Here is a 21,137-nt window from a genome sequence, read left to right on the forward strand (position 1 = left end):
CCGATTCTGTAGCCAACTGTGAATCCACCTGAGCATTGTTTCATCTAGCCCACTTTGAGCTAGTTTGCTCATCAAGATAGCATGGGCACTTTGTCAAACGCTTTGCTGAAGTCAAGGTATAAGATGTCCACAGCATTCCCACAGTCCACAAGGGAGGTTACTTGATCAAAAAATGAGATCAGATTAGTCTAACAGGATTTGTTCTTGACAAATCCATGTTGGCTTTGAGTAATCACTGCATTGTTGTCAAGGTGCTTACAGACTGATTGCTTTATCATCTGCTCCAGAATTTCCCCAGAGATTGATGTCAGACTGACTGGTCTGTAGTTCCCAGGTTCCTCCTTTTTACCCTTTTTGAAGATAAAAGACAACATTAGCCTTCCTCCAGTCATCTGGCACTTCACCCGTCCTCTGTGATTTCTCAAAGATAATGGCCAGTGGTTCTGAGAGCTTTTCTGCCAGTTCCTTTATTACTCTAGGACCCAGTTCATCTGGCCCTGGAGATCTGAACTCACTCAAAGTTATTAGGTGTTCCTTGACCATATACCTATCAATCTCAAGCTGCAATCCTGCCCCTTCAGCCTGTACTTCACCTTTTCCAGGGAGGTCATAGACCCTCTTTTGGGAGAAGACTGAGCTAAAGTAGGAATTGAGCGTTTCTGCCTTTTCTTTGTCATCTGTTATCATTTTGCCAACCTTATTTAATAGCCAAACCACCATTTATTTATGCACGTATCTGAAGAAAGCCTTTTTGTTGCTTTTAGCATCCCTCACTAACCTCAGCTCGTTCTCAGCTTTAGCCTTCTGGATGCCATCCCTGCAATTCTGTGCTACCTGCCTGTACTCTTCCTTTGTTCCTTGGCCTTCTTTCCACTTCCTATATGTGTCCTTTTTTTGCTTTCAGGTCATCTCTAAGCTTTTTGTGAAGCCACATGGGCTTCTCCTGTTGTGTTCCGCCTTTTCTTCTTGTTGGAATTGTTTGTAATTGTTTAAAAACTTTTTTAAAAACTCCCACCCATCTTGGACTCCTTTTCTCATTAGAGTTGCTTGCCATGGGACCTTACTTATCATTGTTCTGAGTTTATTAAAATCAGCTTTCCTAAAATCCAGGGTAGACATTTGGCTACACTTGGCTTTTGTTTCCTTTAGAACCAAGAACTCAAGTATAACATGGTCGCTTTCCTGCAGAGTTCCTGTAAATGCTACTTTATCCACTAAGTCATCTCTGTTGGTTAGGATCAAGTCAAGGATAGCCGATCCTCTAGTTCCTTCCTCTACTTTCTGTAGCAGGAAGTTATCCGCCACACAAGTCAGGAATTTCCTGGAGGGCCATGTTTTGCAGAATCTGTCTCCCAACAAATATCAGGGAAATTGAAGTCCCCCATTACTACTACATCATGCTTCCTTGAAACATTGGCTATTTGCTTTTCAAAAGTTTCATCCTTGTCTTCTCCTTGATTGGATGGCCAGAAGTAGACTCCAACCACCATGTTCCTTTTATTCCTTGCTCCATTTATTTCAACCCAGATGTTCTTGATGGGGCTACCAAGGTCATCCTCCTATATTTCTGGGCAGAGATATGTATTTTTCACATATAGTGCAACCCCACCTCCCTTTCTGTTCCTTCTGTTCTTTTTGAACAAGTTATATCCTTCAACTGATGTATTCCAGTAGCCATTGATAGCCTTCTCCTCCAGGAATTTTTCCAACCCCCTTTTAAAGTCATCCAAATTGGTGGCCTTTACTACATCTTCTGGTAGTGAATTCCATAGTTTAACTATGTACTTCAGCTTCATGGGATGACTCCAGGTTCTATTATTATGAGAGAGGGAGAAAAATGTCTCCCTATCCACATTCTCCATACCATGCATAATTTTGTACACCTCTATCAAGTTTTCTGTTATCCTCCTTTTTTCCCAAGCGAAACAATCCCAGCTCTTTTAACTTTCCCTCATAGGGGAGTTGCTCCTCCTCCTCCTCCTCCTTCTCTCTCTCTCTCTCTCTCTCTGTCTCTTTTAAAGACTCTTCCTCAACAGACAAGAAGCATGGCTTCTGAAATTTAGCCCTCGCTCTAATTTGGCTTCAAGATATATGCCAGAGTGAAGCCAGAATTTCAGAAGCAATGCTTCTTGTCGGCAGGGTAAGAGGACTGGAAGGATATTTAAAACACACAGCCAGCAGCAGTGGGGAGAATGAAGCCCCTACTAGTAAGTGGGGTGAAGACTTTGTTCTTATTTGCATACCCTACCCCCAACTTGGGAGGGAGGATTTCAGTTCAGCCCCAACCAAAATGTATACGGAGAGCAGCTTTTCCTAAAATGTTAGAGAAACCAGTCACCACTGCCTCACATCTATCTTCCCTACATACATTCTTCATTTTAAATGCTCTCTCCCAGGAGGAAATGCACCCAGCTATGAAAAACAAACAAAACAAAAAACACAGAACATTCTTTTTGTAAATGTTTATACAAGGAACCATTGGAAGAGTCAGTTTTTTTGACACCAAGAAATCCCCATTGCAAGAGGCCTTTGTTTTCTCCTCCATTCTTTTTGCCACATGCTCTTGATCCAAGAGCATAATTGGCCGCTCTTTTATGTAGCGATGATTCAGTGAGCAAGTGGCAGATCTTCTACAGATGAATCCTTCAACTAACTTGACATGTTTACATACATTGCCTTCCTGCCCAACTTCCCACAGCATATAATAAAAGCAAAGACATGAAACTCCCTTCAAGGGTAGGGTTCTTTGTCATACAGGAACAATTCCTCATGGTCTGTATGGAGCAGATACATATATAGATGCAACAACACAGCCTTAATATTTGGTACCCCTCTTACAACATCAGCATTTTCCAGAAAGTATTCAAATTCATACAGAAGGAGCCCTAGGGAAACTTTCTATGGCCTCCAAGGGTTCAACAACAGAGAAAAAGTTCAGGCCACCTTCTGTTTAAGTAGCTAGCTGATGACTGGCAACACAGCTCAGTTCCAAGATCTGTTTTACCTCATCATGTTAAATATGTATCCAGTTGTAAACATTGTTTTGGATTAATACAACAGTCAGATACATATTCAGTCTCTCTCTCTCTCTCTCTCTCTCTCACACACACACACACACACACACACTCAGGAATAGAAAATGAAATGTTTTCCACAAGGCATGTCCATTTACTCCTACATTTTTCCCACTCCGCAAAGTATGGGAGAATCCCAGTTTATGCTGCTTCACCTGACCACATACACACACAGTGGCATTTTTCCAATGGTGGAGATGGCAGCAGCAACAATATAAAATCTGGCTGGAGCTGCATCTGTCTGGATATTTTGGAACTACTGCTGTCATTATGACCAGGAAAGTAATACCACAATACAAATAAAAAAGGAGGTTAAGATGATCCTTCAGAGTAGAGAAAACACATCTGCAGCATCTGCTGGGATGGGGCCAGAGGAAGTGGATGGAAAGCAGAGTTGGGAAATATGCAAGACAACATGTGATAGGAGAGGCTCTTTCTTGTTAGTATGATCTGGCCACAAAACTGACCACAGAAAAATAAAAATAAACACACTTTTTAAAAGCATCTAGGTGACTAAAAACAGGTCTATGCAAGAGTTCATTCAAATGTCTTTAGTACTGTGAATCCATGTTGAGGAAGAATCTGTTTTTTTGAAGAGTATTCAGCACAGGAAAGACTAAGATACGTGATGAGACAGGGTGGGATACAGACTTGGTCTGGGAAGACCTGGGTTCAAGCCATGAAGTTCATTTTGTGGCCTTCAGCCAGTGACTAAACCACCTAACAGGGTGGAGGTAAAAGGAGATCATTCTCTTGCCCCTGAACTCTTTAGTGAAAGGGCATGATTCAAACGTGATTAGTAAAATAATAATAAATAAGGCTGGAGGCAGATAAAGGGGAAACCTATGTACGTTCAGCTGAACATATATACACTTCTCCACATGACTGGGAGCCCTAATCACACAGGGCTTCCAATTGCATGGAGGTGCATACATGGGGTTCAGCTGAGGCATGTAGCTTCCTCTTTCAGATCATCTGCCCAAAGTGTGAAGGGCTGGAGTGGAGCTGATACAGCAGGGCCAGTGTACACAGCCCCCTCCCCTCCACATGGTCTCTGAATGTGTGAAGGCTAGTTTCTGAAGGGGGCTACAACTGAACATTAGTGCAATTAATTGATTAATTAAAGTGGGATTTATACCCTGCCCTGCAAGCAATTTCCCAAGATAGCTGTTTGGGAGAGTTTTGCCTCTCCTTGGGGCACATAAACATTTATTTTGTTTCACTTATCAGAATCACTGATTCTGCAGGTTTATTTGTTTCACTGAAACCATAAACCTGTCTATGCCCCTGCAGTGGGCTTCCAGAATTTAGAGGTGCCGAGATAATAAGCCAGATCCAGGTTTGCTTACAAGGAGACTTTATTGAGTACCTACAGTGCACAGGTGTACCCAATGGCTGGATCTGACAGCTTCTCTGAACCCAAAGCTAAGGGGTAAGATGGGTTTTATACCATACATGTTAGCAGCAAGGCAGCATGACAGAAGCATTAATTAGTGTTCATCTACAACTTTCCCAGCATAGACTAACAGTGCTTGGTGAGGAGGAAAGCAATCAGAACTTTCTCAGCACAGACACCTGTAGCTTAGCATAAACATGGCCTCACTTCTCAGGTGCATCCTAGGTTCAGAGCTTGTTAGCATGGAATGTGCTGAGGTGGCGATATCTACCTTTGACTCATCTTACCAGCCAAGAGGCCCACTTGCAAGAGAATTGCACTAATAATGAACCAAAGCAGAGGGCATTATGGATCTCTAGGCCCCTCTAAAACTACTGGTGACTTGGTTACAGGCCTGGGGCCATTACAACCTGCAAAACCTGTTTAGTAAATGAATGTACATAACACTGGCAGCAATCCATCTTTCAGAACACACACATTAGTCTCTCTCCAGTTCTTGATGGGAACTCAGCAAGTATTTAGACTGGGCTTCAGTGTGTAGAATACAACAGCAGTAAGGATGCAGGACCTGAGAGATCATTCTCCAGGAGCAGGACACAAGGCCTGATAATGCATGAGTACATTGGTTTGGTAGGGGCAGGGGGTGGCAGGAGAGAAGCGTAGAGGATGAGTGGCATGTTGTGGTGTCTGATAGAAGGCTTGGGTGTTTTCCACAGGTTTCTGCTAAGAACTAACCCTTCCAGGCAAGATTCTAGGATTAAGCACAGTTTCCATAAAGGACAAATGCAAGGTAACAAAGAGACAGGACAGGCAAAAGAGGAAAGAGCAATTAATTTCCCAATAAACCCTTTTAATTCAGACTTGTGGGATCTATTTTGTTTTTTTACTAGAATCCCAAAGTCATAGAATCAGAACTTTGGAAAGGACCTCAAAGGTAATTTTGTCCAACTCCCTACCAATGCAGGAAACCCACTATGATAGCGCTCCAGATGTCTGGCTCTCCAGCCTCTGCTTACAGACCTCTATCGAAGGACAGCCCACCATCTTCTGAGGAAGGAGTTCTGCTGCTGAACAGCTTGTACTGTCAGGAAGTTCTTCCTAATCCTTTGTATTATAATTTGAACCCACTGGCTCAGGTCCTACACTCTGAAACAACAGAAAAAGAATTGCTCCACCATCTATGCAACAGCCCTTCAAATATTTCAAGATGACCAACTGGAGATAAGTGCAAAATGGTGGCTGGGGGAAGGCAGAACCAGATGCAAAAAGGTGGCTCGGGGAGTGGAACCCTGCTGGTCAGCCTACACGGATAAATAGAAATCTCCATCTGAATTACTACAGATCAGGGATTTGAATCCATAGCTCTACAATGGCCTGAAACTGAAAGAAGGTGGGCAAAGGGCAATTTATTTTACAAATGACCAACACTGAAGCTCAGAAAGAAGCAATTAACACAAGGCCAGCCATGGCAAATATATATTTTTTAGGTTGCAATTTTACATTTTACTTGCTATTGTTCAATTATTTGTAGTATGATGCCCAGAGATCTACCAGTAGATCGTAATCAAACTTCTGCCCATCCCTGTTCTAGAGTAGTCAATTAGGTGATAACCTGGACCGGCTGAGACAGAGAAGGAAAAACAGTGTCACTGAAGGTAACATTTAGGCCACCAGAACCTTTGGGGCCTGGATCCCAAAGGGATATGCAAGGTGAAAGAGTTTAAAGAAAACCAGAATAAAAGTATACAAAAGAAGGAATACATGAGGAACACGAAGTGCCTGGACTGAGAACAACAGATAAAACATTCCATTTCCCCCATGAACGTGTTCCTTCCCACATTCACATGCTGCAAATAAGGCTTAAGACACTGTGGTTACTTTGGATTCAATAGGGGTTCAGCTAGTTTCCAAGCCTTTTCCTTATCCAAAACTTCTGATCTGTTCTAAGTTGACACATTTCATCCCCCAGACTTTTACCCTTTTCCAGTGGCTAAAAACTTGCTGCAGTGCAAACCTGAGTGAGATGAGTTAAGTGAGAATAAGAAGTGGTTAAGTCTCATTCTGAAGTATGCAAAAATGCATTCAAGGACTGCTTTCTGACTAAGGGCAGCCCAGTCATGCAGTGACATGATCCATTGATTTTTGCTGGTTACACAGATGTTTTTTAAACGAGTGGTGATAGAATGATTGCCCATTGCAGATAATGCTTCTGACCACATGTGAATTCCCAAATGATATCCTAAATGCACTTTGTATTCTACTGGGACCACAAAGAAGAAAACAGAAGTGGTTACAGTGGGCTCTATTTTCTTCTCCGTGAGCAAGGGAGAAAATGGAAAGAGGTAGCTTAGTAAAATGTAACACAGACTTTTTATAACCTTTTGTATATTACAGGCTCTAATCTAAGTTGGGTCTTTATACACAGTACAAACAAATTAGTGTTGGTTTTGTTTTTACATTATGGTGGTAGATGTTCAGTTTCTGTATTACATTGTGGATTATGATGAATATTGTGCTGTTGTTCAGCTCTTTGATATGGTTCTTGTGTAATACTGTTTCTATATTAGTTTTGAATTAATTTGAGATTTATAATTGATTATGTGTATATATTCTAGCAGGTTAAGGTTTTTTGTCCAAATATTTAAAGTAACAGAAACATTTTTTAAAGCTGGCTATTGAAAGTATGGGAAATCATGAGAATGGCAAGACTAACAGAATATGTACAAATAACAGACAGAGGGCGGTATCCAACTGTGTCATTCCATTAGCGCAAATGACATTATGCTAGTGGAAACTATGTTCCAAATTATGCACAAGAGGAGAATCCAACTAAAATTACTTTTGTGCAAATACAGTTGCACAAGCACCTGTGCATTATACTTGTACAGTCTGTTGTGCTTGTCCTATTCTATAGAGCAATACGACAATGGAACCAATTACCTAGGGAGGTAGTGGACTCTCCCACACTGGAGGCATTCAAGATGAGGCTGGACAGCCATCTGTCAGGGATGCTCTGACTTGGATTCCTGCACTGAGCAGGGGGTTGGACTCGATGGCCTTGTAGGCCCCTTCCAACCCTACTATTCTATGATCCTATCCAACTCAGTTCAAAGCACCCAAAGGTGCTGAAACCTGCAAGGCAGGGCACATCCAGGAAAGCAGAGTGAAGGCAAGTCTCACATCAGGGCATATCACATTCAGTCTGGCCACATCCAATCAGGTCGGTTTCATCAGGTCAAGTTGGGTTAAGTCAGGTCAAGTCCTGTTGCATCAGGACAGGTCTAGTTTGCTGAATAGCAAGGCAAGATTAGACCAGGCAGGGTCTTTTAGAACCTTGGACAGCTCCACATTAGCTGGAACGAGGGATGTCAGAAGAATCCATCTGGGGGGTGGGGGTGGAGTTCGCCGAGCTTTCAGCAGCTCAGCCACCCAGACTTTGGCTTGCTTAACCACGAGCTGGCCCAACTCAATCTGCATCAAGTTGAGCCAACTTGCGAATTTTCCAGTTTTGTTTTGTTTTCTTGTCAAAAGAAAGCTGCACAAATTGCAGGTGCAATTTGTGTAATTAGCATGAATTATGGCCACAGTTTGCGTAATCTATGGCCAGAATTTGTGCAGATTATGCAAATTGCACCTGCAATTTGTGCAACTTCCTACTGACGAGAAAAAACAACACACAAAAAGTTCCTGGATTTCGTGTAAAGCCAGTGGCTCAGCTTGTGAATGCAAGCTGAGCTAAGCAGGCAGCGAGGATTCGTCGGGCCCACAAAAGGCTAGATTTTCAAAGGATGGACATCCCTAGCTGAAACTCAGTCAAAGAGCATTGTTGATTCAGCAGCTGTCAAAGGATTTCTGAAGCCTTATAAAGGCCAGTAGCTCTAGATCTGCAGTTAGTCTCCCCCCCCCCCACACACACACAGAAGCAGTTTGTTTCTTAAAGGGTTACTGCCTGATTTTGTAGCGACTGGCTCCTTTGGACTGAGGGTGGTGAAGACTGTAATGGGGAGTGTCCTCTGCATCCAAAGAGTCAGGGAGAGGCACATCTTCTGGCCTGGAAGTCGCTGGGATAACAGGGGCGAGGGCCCCTCTTCTGAGTCCTCTATGTAGGCACATGATGGATCAAGGCTGTGGAACATGACAACCTATTGTGCATTCTGTTTGTGCAACTGATTGTGCAACTGCTTGCACAAATGTAATGGGCAACTGCTTGCACAACAGAAAGATTTGGCAGCGTTCTGCTAGTGCTGTTTGAATTTGCAGAATGACACTGTTGGATACTGCTTGGAAAGAAGAAGGAAGGTTTTTTTTCCCAATAATTGGGAACTTTTTAAGAGTGTATGAGTCAGAAATGTATGTACTGAGAGTCATTAAATAGTATTTATATTATTTTTAAAGCATTATGTAGAAGCACTAGTCACGATACTAATCATATATTTATTTACTTAAAATTATTTGTAGGCATCCTTTAAAGGTAAAACCCTCTATATTGGAATATTTACCAATCTTGTAAAATGTTACTGGACTTGCAAAATTTACAAAGATGTATTTGTGTTCTTATAATAAGTAATACTTTTATTTTTAAAGAAAGAAAAAACATTTCCTTGAACAACACAGTTTTTAAAAGCATGTTCACTATGAACAGTTCAACATCTGGTTGGTGTTCACAGGATATTATTCTGTATTTCCATTTATTCATCTAGATCAATGCTAGTAATTCTGAGCCCCAAGCCTTTCTTAAGAAAGTAGGTGTTAACAGTTTTTCACAATTCAATCTTAAAATGCTCTGACAAGTGTAATTGGCGTGATCAAAGACAGCAATGCCCAAATCCAATGTGCAGAGACAATAAAAACAGATGTTAATTTTTGTCTCTGGCATAATTTGTAGGCTCAAAGGCATTAATGTCCTTAGCAATAAAACAAAAGGAAACAGCTACAAAATAATTGGGCATCCACATCTCCATCGATTTATTCCTTTGCAGACTAATTCAGGTCTTTATCAGAGCAGAACAAAACAAGGAATTACTTAATTTGTTTGAAAGCAGATTCCTGCGGTCTGGGCAGTGAGTACCAACAACACGAGAAGTTAACCCCCCCGCCCCATTATTATATTTACTAGTCAACATTTAAATTGCAGCAATACCTCAAGGCTCTAGCAAGACAAATTTATTATTCCATGAAGCATAAACTAAAGAATTGCTCTTCACACCCCACAAATTGTATTCAAGCATAACCTTAGTATGAAAACATACCTGCTTGTCTTGCCATAAGATACTGATGATTAAACTTAGGCGTTATCGAAATATCTAGTAGGAAAGCTTAATTACAATGTACTACCTTCAAGACAGATATATGGATCCACACCTTGCTCAAAGGTAGCTGTAGACATTACCAGTGGGCATCAGCTAGAGCTGTGATGAACTAATTAACATAATTAGTAATTTTCAATATAGAAAAGCTTTCCTGGTTAGGCAGCTGTAAAACGTGTGCCTTACTCCCAGTCCCCCTATTCTGCTCTGAAGCCTCATTATCACTGCAGTTCTACCTGATATTTTTTATTGTTGCTTGCAAGTGCCTGCCCAAGCACAAATGCAGAGGTTTGAACATGGCAAGGTAACCTGGAGTCTGCTCTTCCACCAGGCTGAATTCAGAGTATGATTGGTAGCAATCTGTTTCAGTACAAATTACTGGGAGTGATGCCTTTAGTAGGGCAAAGACGATGACCTACCAAGCCATCTATTGTGGCTGTTTGCACAACATGACAGCCCACTGTGGGTTATTTAACCCATGGTGAGGTTGTGGTGCTTTTGGGCCACGTGCAGAGCCACCATTTTGAATATACAGTCCCTGCTTGGAGAGTGTGGGTAATACAAGGGTTAAACAACCCTTGCATAACCCATGGACTGTTTTAGGGTTATGCAAGGGTTGTTTAATCTTTGTATAAACCATGCTTGCAGTGTTCGCACAACACGACAACCCAAGTAGGGTTTGGATATGTAGCTGGTGCCTGCAGGTGCTGTGGCTTGTCATGGGTTAAATAACTCACAGTGAGCTATGGCATGTTGTCTGAACCCGGTCACTGTATGCAACAGAAACATCAGCATCTTCATTGCATTAAGCAGTACTGGTGTCAAAGGGCATAGGAAATGCAAGATTTGCAGTTTGCAAGCATTGCAGTCAAGAGTGAAGAGTGGCGTAAGTGGTGATGCCTAGTGAAGAGGGGGACCAGAATGATGCTAGGATGGCAAGATGGACATGAGCAGCTATTTTGGCACATCAAAATCAAGCCAATTTTGGACAGCAAGAGGTGGCATTAGGAAACAGTCTTAGATAGTAGGAAGTCTGGAGTTGCAGGGGTGATATTCAGGCCCAGGGGAAGCAAAACTGGTCACTGGAGGCAAGCGTTGTGCTCTTGAAAGAGCAGGCAAGATGTAAGAACATAAGAAGAGCCCTGCTGGATCAAACCAAGGGTCCATCTAGTTCAGTATTCTGTTCACAAAGTGGCCAACCAGCTGTCGACCAGGAACCCACAAGCAGGACATGAGCGCAACAGCACCCTCCCACCCATGTTCCCCAGAAAGTCATGTACATAGGCTCACTGCCTCTGGTACTGGAGGTAGCACACAGCCATCAAGACTAGCAGCCATTGATGTAGAAGTATGGAAGTATGGAACTGAATGGTGAGAGTTTTCAAAAACAAAAAACACCCCCACAACCAATGGCCAACTCTATGAACAAAATGATTTTAGTGAAAAAGGATGGATAAGGCTCCTAGACAGTTGCCAGGTGAAGCACTTAGATGAGACTCCTGGGTAGCTGCTGTGTGGACCTCCAACCAACTTGAGTTAGACACCTCTGTTCTACAATAGACCAATTCCTGGAGGAGAAGGCTATCAATGGCTACTAGTCCTGATGGTTACATGCTACCTCCAGTATTAGAGGCAGTATGCCTATGTACACCAGTTGCTGGGGAACATAGGTGGGAGGGTGCTGTTGCACCCATGTCTTGCTTGTGGGTCTCCCATCGACAGCTGGTTGGCCACTGTGTGAACAAAATGCTGGAATAGAGAATGCTTGGTCTGATCCAGCATGGCTCTTCTTATGTTCTTAATATCCAAATGCAAGGCATTTTGGTTCCCAAGAGAGAAAATGCAAATGCCAGCCCTTTCTGCACACACAGACTACAATGAGACACAATCCATTGGGAATCTGCCCTGTCCAAGTGCAGCACAGGTGTGGAGTACATGCTTTGCACACAGAGGGTCCCCGGCATCTCCAGATAGGGTTAAGAAAGAGTCCTACCTAAAACCCTGAGGAGCTGCTGCCAGTCAGTGTCGACAGTACTGAGCTAGATGGACCAACGGTCTGACTCAGTATAAGGCAGCTTCCCATGAAATGAATAAGAGTTTCTTAACAGTATTACTGTGGTCTTGCACAATTCTCATTCATTTCAAAGGGGGCTTGAATAGAAGCATTTCCTGCTGGATTGTTCCCATGGCTCAGATCTGTCTCCCACTTAATATGCTGGCAAGAATACCAGACGCTAAAGGTATCTTCTGTCATCTTCCCATATCCCCAACATTAGCAATATATGTTGAGTTTAATGGATGAATTAATGGAATTCAGGTTTGTTTGCCAGATGAGAATAGGCTAGGAGGAGCTGAACATAGTATTCTCAATGTGTCAAAGTTTCCAGCCTCAGAGGTGAGGCACAGAGCTGAATAAGCTACCAGAGAAGCAACCTGTTGTATCCATCTTACCTGTCCTATAACCTGTGTTATTGAGGTACACTGCAAATGTGCGAATTTCATGCTGGGCCTGCCAGGATGGAGAAGAGCAGTTTTCATTGTTGGTGTAGGTGTTGTGATTGTGGACGTATTTCCCTGTGAGAATAGAGGAACGGGATGGGCAGCACATAGGTGTTGTCACAAAGGCATTGATGAAGTGAGCACCTCCCTGTTCCATGATCCGCCTTGTCTTATTCATCACTTGCATTGAACCTGAGGAAAGGAAAAAGAGTATCATGTTTAAAGAAAGAGACAGAGGTTCATTGTTTTTTATTTAAAGGAGTTCTCCATAAGTTTTATCACAGGTATCAGGCAAACCCCCACATCATGGCAAATTGAGCATAGTGATATTAGTGGAGGAAACAGAAAGATGGTGTCACATCTCCCATCTATTTACACCTTCAGGTTTTGCAATAGCTTTGAGGTTAACAGCAACAACAACAATCATCACCTCCTTCTAATGCCAATGTTGGACAGTACCCAGTCAGAGTAGGGGCCATAACTCAGTGGCAGAGTGCATGTTTTGCATGCCAAAGGCTCCAGGTTCAATCTCCACCTGCGGAAGGACCAGGTAGCAGGTGATAGGAAAGACCTCAGCCTGAGACCTTTGGGGGCCACTGCCAGTCAGAGCAGACAATATGGAGCTAGATGGACAAATAGTCTGACCTTGTGTAAGCAGTTTCCTCCACAGATGCAGCAACAGACTCCACACAACTACACATTTATATTTATTCTATTGATTGATTGACTGATTGAATTTACAAATCGACACCCCCACCTACCAGGCACCTGGGATGATGTACAATAAAACATTAGAACTTCACCAAGAAACACAGGAGCACCCCGCCATACAATACAATTAGAGAACAGCATTAAAATGAACAGGAAACAAAACATTATACAACTTTAAAAGCCTGACTGGATAGAACACTCTTTATTGCTTAAATGAACAAGGAAGGAGCCAATCTCACCTTCGTCAGGTGGCAGTTCCACAATCAGGGTGCTGCTACCAAAAAGGCCCTCTTTCAAGTACCCTCCAACCTAGCCTTTCTAGGTGGTACAACATAGAACAGGGCCTCTGATGATAATAAATTATGGGTAGGTTCATATGGGAGGAGGTTGATCTTCAGATATCCTGGCCCCAAATTGTTTAGGGCTCTGTAGATCAAAACCAACATCATTGATGTTGGGGTGGGGCAACAACAAGTACATTCATAAAGTGAGATCACAATGAACAGTGAAGACACAGGTCTTTTTTATACATCACCCTGGCAGGAGGGCAGTAAGGCTCTGGCTCATATATTCTCTTGCCTTTCTCTCACTCACCTCCACCCCACCCTACCTCCAGCTAGGAAGCAAAAGGAACCAGTACAATACTGAGTTTATCCATATGGAGCTTCCTGAACCTGCCATCTGAACCTGGGTTTAAAGATGGGTATAAACTTATATACTATAAAGGGTTCAGTGATTCCTTGGTATAGATAAACCCACTATATACGTTGGTTTCTCTACTAGAAGAAATGAGAGAGCAGCACAGTGTGAGGATGGGGGAGGTTAGAGTGAGGGCAGCATGCGTCTGAGGCTCACCTGACCTGATACACCAGGAAGAAAAATGCTGGTCCTGACAGTGACTAGAGCCACTGGATATACAGAGAACAAGAATATGCTAGTCTAAGTCTGTAAATGCCTTCACCTGTGCTTACATAATCCCCAAGGCAAGTTATTGATATTGGACAATATGCCCTTTCCCTTGCCTGTGTTTCAGGATGGACTAAATAGAATGTGACTTTAAAATGGCCCATGGCTATTATATCAACTATATCATTATATGGTTCTCAGAATGTGAGGAAGAACTCTGCGTCCCCCAAGTAGGATAACAACTTAGGCTGTACATTTAAATTATATGGAATCAACCCTTAAGTATCTCTTCAGATTTACCTAGAAATTAGATTTTGGAGGGTTAGATATTCCATTCATTTTTTACTTACTGAATTATTAAAACCACAACTATTTTCAATATTATTTCATTTCTTTTTGTTATTCTCATTAGTTGTTTCTTGTTGCTTTCAATGAAGGACCTGGCTTCTCTTCTACTGCCTATCACATCCGTGTTCTCCATCTAACTGGCATGAAATTGTCAGGCTTTCTGCTATCTCTCCAAGGATACAGACTTGCAAAATTTCGAAGGGATAAGGAAAAGGGTCCCTATTTTCTAGGTAGTTTTAAAGGCATATAGCCAGATAAATAGAGATCATACACTATTAACTAATCTCTCTCTCTCTCTCTCTCTCTCACACACACACACACACACACAAACACACACACACACTGTAATCCTATACATGTCTACTCAGAAGTAATTAGATTTACTGGGGCTTAATCCCAGGTACGTGGTTATAGGATTGCAGCCTAAAATTATAAACTAAAAATAACTAAGCACAAGGGAATGGGAAAGGTAGGGAAACAGTGTGAAATGGACAGAATGTACCTGAAGGTACTGTAAGAGTAACATCAATAGCAATGAAGAAAATAAAGAGGCCCCATTTGTTTAAATTTTTCATTCATTATGAAATGAATGCACGGACCTAGTAGGGACTAATAAAACATTTACTGGAATGCCCTGTACAATTTTGGTCTGTTTACTAGTGTCACTATTTCCCCATGGGATTCCCAAACCCTGAGGGGTTTGTTCTACATCAGTTGTCCTTCAAATTTTAATTTGCCCTTCTAGGGGTTTTCATAGATGTATGTGCTCCATTACGGTTTCTATCTTCAGCAGACAATACAAATTACATTGAAGAAGGAGTGCTCATTTCCTACAGATCTGAGGAGGGGGCACCATTTCTCAAGCAGTTGTTCTTCAGCTTTAAGTTTACAGAAAATGAAAAGGATTCAAAAGGAATTCTTGTGTATGAATTTGAATCCTGCTCTTCCAAGTGCTAGTTCCTCCATACTTCACAAGAGGCTACAGTGCTTTGTATCATATTTGCAGCAATTATGAGATTTGTTATGCAAGACTGGAGCAGAACAGGTCTCCATCCAGAGCTCTCTCCCTAGCTACAAGGTCAAGTTGCATTAAACCTTCTTCTGCCATTAAATAAATGCCTCCATGTTTGGAAGATGCCAGTCCCACACCTGTGAGCCCTCAAGCCCCTGTACCTGTGCAAAGAAACATGAATAAAGCTTACACCAATGTCTTTTCAAACAAGAGAAGAGGTTCACATTAGAGAAGACTTAGCTGGCTCTGAGCAACTGGATTTTCTTTGATCTCTCCATCAGCCATTCCAAGTTAGCAAAGGTCAAGAGTGCTCAGCTACCTATATGGCTCTAGGCCACTGTAATGAAAGGGCATTCCCATCTTGTTCCTAAGAGAGAGATGACAGCCAGAAGATGCATGTGAATCACTTGTACTTCTGTGTAAACAGGTCAAGTAAGAATAGATGAAATCAAAAGGATCTTACAAAGCAGATGGAGACAAATAGATTTTCCAACTGTGTGGGAATGTTTTGCTGATCACCATATGGTAGGATCCACATGGAAGGCTTGCTTATATGAGTCTGCCGGCATAGTAGACTCTGGGAGTTTTCCCACATGAAGCTTATATCGACTTTGAGCCTCTACAATGCTGTTTGCGCCAACAACCAACTCATTGTGGAGGTGAAACTTTTTATAATATGATTGTAGGCTTGACTGGTCATGTTATAAATCCAATTGAAGCAAGAAGCCTCAGAGTCTCATATATTAAAATTGAACCCACAAGCATCCATCTTGTGAACTGGTTTGTCTGTGTTACTTTTCAGAGCCTATTGTGCACCAGAACCATACAGATAGCAGAGCGATTGCAAGGCTGGAGCACTGGACTCTCACAGAATCTGCTTTCAGATGTTGTAAAAATCAACACACACAAGTTAGCTACCTCCTCACTAAAACCCAGACTATCCTAAACCTCCCCTTCTTGAGCAGGGAAGGCTTTCCTCTCCTTGCTAGGAGAGGAGAAATCGCTGGCTAGGGCTGATAGGTGTTGTAGGCTAAAACATCTGGAGGGCCATAGGCTGCCCAGCCCTGTCTTAGACAATTCTATCTGAGATATGTTAGTGACCTACTCCACATGGCTTCTATGACAGTGAAGTAGATAAGGAATGGCAACGACGGTACAGACTAGAAGTGCTTTTAAAAACTGATATGGCCCTGTAATAATTTAGCAACTCTTAAGTTCTGTTGATTTCTTTCACTGAAATCAATGATAGATAAAAGGGCTTAACATTGTTTACAATACGGCATACTTTTTTCATTATTAACTGAATGCATTATATATTGATTTTTCAGATTACAGCTATCGTAAGGGATTTTTACACTGACATCTGGGGAGAACATAGTATTTCTAAATACTAAGGACCTCTAAGGAAGTTTAGTGTTTTTACCTTAATTCAGACATGGGCAAGAAAAATATCCTCTCTTGTTATGGACACTGGGTATGTGCATGCATACACACATTTGCAGAAAATATCTTGATGCCTAAGGTTTTATACTGAGTGAACTGTAATGGTCTTTCCAAGGTTATGTTGGATTAATATTTTAGCTCCAATCAATGTCCCCTGGCAATAACTGAATGAAAATATTTGCTTCTATCACTAGTAAGCAGTTTTGAGAGGAATTTCATTATGAAATTGCACAAATCTCCAGCTGATACAGAATAGGTCGAGAGGAAATGGGTATAATTGATGATGATGATGTCAATCTAGATTCAGGAAACTTATGGTGCTAATATTTTCCCTTTTCATAAAACGCAACACCAAGTTTCAGGAGGCTAGTCTGTTTAGTGGGGAGAGGAAATACATAGAGAATACAAAAGGACCATTTCCCCCCACAACTGATCAAAATGAGAACCAGCGTCTGGCCAGATGAAACCTCCTCTTCTCCTAGTCGAATACTATAATACACAAATAATGTTGCCAGTGAAAGGTGAATCCATTTCTCCTTGGGACATCCGTGTAGCAGAAAGCCAGATGAAATTGACTTTAATCATCCCTGTCAGCTAGTAAATTAATAGCTACGCCATCCCATACACATCTGAACTACAGGAATGGGACATGCTAGAACAGGTCATCCAGCCCCTGAAATCAGAGCTATCTGGGCAATCTCTAATTGTTTGTTACAAGAATTCAGACCAACTGCAACAAGAAAGCAAACACTTATATTACAAATAAGAATGTAAATGCAAAATCCGGTTCACACTTTCATCACTCCATTCCTTCTAATAGCAAATGGGCAACTGAGTGCCTAACACCTATCTGTTTGGAAGCAATACCAGGTCATCCAAAAATAAGATAGTGGCTTCCATATACAGGGACATTCTTGATCTGCAGAAATATAAAACTTGCATGATGGAATGGGGATGATGGGAACTGTAGGTCAACACGTATGGAGGGCACCAGGTTGGTGAAAGCTGCTCTAGGATGCTTGGAATTTTGAGGCAAATGGTGGAGGTTGGGCAGGGGGAGGCAGAAACTGAAGCACGAATTAGCCTGCTCAGATCTCTAATAACCTATAGTAAGCATCCTGGAGGAAGGGATGCATGCTGCGAGGTTTAAAAAACAAAAAACCTCCCCCTTGCACTATTCTGGGATGTTTCAAGAGCAGAGGAAAAGAAACACGTGTCAGGATACTTTGCCCTTTCCCTCTGTCCAGAATTGCATGCCCTACCCTGCTATATATGGCTATAAAATGCTAAATTTGGGGGCTGGCAGTCTTCTAGCACTATATAGCACAGCAGGAAAGACCTTTCAGGGAAGGGGAAAAGGTGTCCTTTATCCCGCCCCACAGTGCTGGCTGCAAGTGCTTGAGGGCTCTTGGGCCCCCTCCCTCAGTGAACCTACCTTCCGACTGCCGCTGTCACCAGCAGATATTGCTCCTCATCCTCTCTCTCATCATTGCTATCCCTTGCTTGCTTGACAGCCAGAGAGCCAGTGAGCAAGCAGGCCGTGGCATCTCATGCTCCTCCTTCTCATCACTGTCACTGTCTGGGCCAGAGCAAGAGGCAGGTGAACAAACAGGTTGCAAAGGTGAGGAGGAGGAGGAGCAACTCCAGGGGGCACTTGTCAGTGAGCCCTTGCGAGGACTTCGGCACTCAGCAGGTGTCCAGCTATGCCTACCCTTGATGCCAGCCCTACCTTCTCCTTCTGAAATCCCTCCCCCGCCTCTGCAAGATCTAAAAACAGCATTACAAGTCTCCATTTCTAGGCTTACTGAAAGCCTGAACTGGAGCGTTCCTCTTAAGGGTGGGGATATGCTGCCAATGTTTTGTTGCAGGTCTCACTTGTTTCTTCTAACTTTATCTTCCCCTCTTCTTTTAAATATGCATCAGCGATTCATAGACAAAAAGAAGTTAGCTTTTCCCTCTTTATCTTATGAACTGATCCCTCCCTCTCCTCAAAATAAACCAGGTCGAATCAATGTTTTGTCATTCTGCTATTAAAACACAATTTTAACAACCCCTTTAAATGACAGAGGCATCTGTGTGGAAATAACACAACATGTTATGTCTCCCCTTGGGGACACTAACCTCCTTTAATAAAATGACTGTAATGAAAAGGCCCTATATATCAACAGTCTTTAATACAGAAACATATGATCTAATCTTCTTCCACAGCCTGAGAGCTAATGTGAACTGACAGATCAGTGGAAGGTAAAAATCCGGAATACCCTTTCGTGCAATCTTAAGTAGGCCAGCTTTAAATATTTTAAAACAATGCCAAGACATCCAACAAAAAGTTCCTTCCTTCGTACTGCCTCCCAACATGAAGCTGGGGGATGCAAGAGAAAAGACTGAAATTTGACTGTTCCCTTTTGTAGAACTTCATCACTTCTGTGTTAATCAGTCACACTAATCTAAGCAAAACATCTACCTCTGTCTGGAGTAGAAAAAGACCTCCAGTCATCAGTTAGGTTATGATGTTGGTTAGTGATACTGCTGCTGCAAAAACATCAGCATCTTATTCAGAACGTGCTCTCTGATACAATAATTAAGCCATCTTTAAGTTTGAAAATTCATTTCTGTTGTTGTTGTTGTTCATTCGTTTAAAAGGACATATATATACAGTATATATTTTCATGATCCAGAAATAAAGACATTCTAAGAATTCAGGACTATTAGCATTTTTAAATGACATATACAGATGAGCTCCAGGTTTTATAATCAGGTCTCTTGGCTGATTATGGGTGCATTTACACCAGATATGGCCTGGTTTGTACGATCATGGAAGGGGAAATAAGCCACTGTGGCTTATTTACCCCGCTGCACATGGTGGGGGCATTTGCATAATTACCTTTGCTGGTGTGGCTTGCCATGTTGTACGAACCCAGCAAGGGTGGTCTGTTGCCATGGTTAACAAGCCATGCAAAACCCATGGGGTGTTGTAGGGTTCTGGGGTGGCTTGTTAACCATAGCAACAAGCCACCCTCACTAGGTTTGCTGCACATAGTAAGCCACACCACTGAGGGTAACTATGCTAATCCCCCTGGCATGTGACTGGCATGCATGGGAGGGGAAATAAGCTACTGTGGCTTATTTCCCCTGCTGTGATCGTATGAACCAAGGACCTGTCTACATGGCACCACTTTCACCCTTCACTCCATCGCAACTGCGCAGTATTTCAGCTTTGAATTAGCTTCTGCTGCAATACATTTGCAATTTACTGAGACCTTCCCTAACAGACCCTGCCATGCCTTTTTTTTGCCATTATATTTTAATGCGCAGCAGTGCAGTCCCGTGAGCATGAGGGTGCGACACTTCAGTGGTTGTTTTGTATTTTAGGGGTTCTGTTGTGTCTGTCCGACCCTTGTTCAGTAAAAAGTAGGTGTTCTGTGCTCCTTCATTTCCACGCCATCTGTTTGTCAGTTCCCCAGCCTGAGACTCCTGCAGTGGTTTGCACTCACAAGGTGTGAGCGAAACGTGCTTACTCATTGCTCCGAAATGATGGCTGGAGTGAAGTTGCCCCCCCAGACCCCCCCAGCTCTTGGGCGCCGAGTACAAAAGCAACCATTGTGAAAACACGGAGCTGCAAAAATGTGTGAAAGTGTGATTAAATAAATGAAAACGCCTATCTGTGCCTCTGTAACTGCACAGCTGTGAAGGAATGGAGGGAGTAAGGGGGTGTCACAGAGTGACGCAAGCACTACGCACACCTACAACATGCCCACTGCAAAATGCAAAGTTGGTTTGGGGAAGGGACAGACAGCTCGCAACCGTGGGAAACCCGCAGCAAACGAAAAACATCGTAGCAAAATGCCTCCTTGGTTTTCCGGGAGAAAACCTAGGGATGTACGAAAGTGACATGCCTTTCCACGGATTATGTTGATGGTGGGGGGGAAGTGTTCCGTCCCTCCCCCTGGAATTCTGGCTGCGGGGGAGGCGCTCCGTTCCTCCCCCCCGAAATCCTGGCGGCCGGCTCCACCAGCAGCCGGACATCCGGCCGCTGGCTAGCAGGGACGCAAATGGCGGCGGCCATAGCCGCCACCGTTTGCGTCCCTGCAGTCAGCCGTGATAGGCTACGTAAATGTTTACGTAGCCTATCATGGCTGATTTAAAACAAAAACAAAAACGCGCGTACGCAAATGGCGGCGGCCATGGCCGCCGCCATTTGCGTTCCTTATTTTGGCACGTCTTAGTCTACGTAAACATTTACGTAGACTAAGACGGTGAAAATAAGGGGAACGCAAATAGTGTAGCGTCTACGCTATTTGCGTTCCCCTTATTTTCGCCGTCTTAGACTACGTAAATGTTTACGTAGACTAAGACGTGCCAAAATAAGGAACGCAAATGGCGGCGGCCATGGCCGCCGCCATTTGTGTACGCGCGTTTTTGTTTTTGTTTTTAAAGTCAGC

The 21,137-nt window shown here is 42.8% G+C and overlaps 1 protein-coding gene across 2 annotated transcripts in view; it reads right to left on the bottom strand.

Moving 5' to 3' along the window:
• The window catches only part of SULF2 (sulfatase 2), a 475,361-nt gene that overhangs the window by 119,614 nt on the left and 334,610 nt on the right, over positions 1-21,137 (bottom strand). For both annotated transcript variants that reach the window (XM_084854074.1, XM_084854073.1), the window contains one exon: positions 12,228-12,467. In XM_084854074.1, the coding sequence (XP_084710200.1) occupies positions 12,228-12,467 (240 nt within the window). The remainder of the gene's footprint in view (positions 1-12,227; positions 12,468-21,137) is intronic.

The sequence above is a fragment of the Heloderma suspectum genome, chromosome 4 (assembly GCF_057233095.1).
Source record: "Heloderma suspectum isolate Gila_16-S chromosome 4, 16-S_ref, whole genome shotgun sequence".
Taxonomy (NCBI): Eukaryota; Metazoa; Chordata; class Lepidosauria; order Squamata; family Helodermatidae; genus Heloderma; species Heloderma suspectum.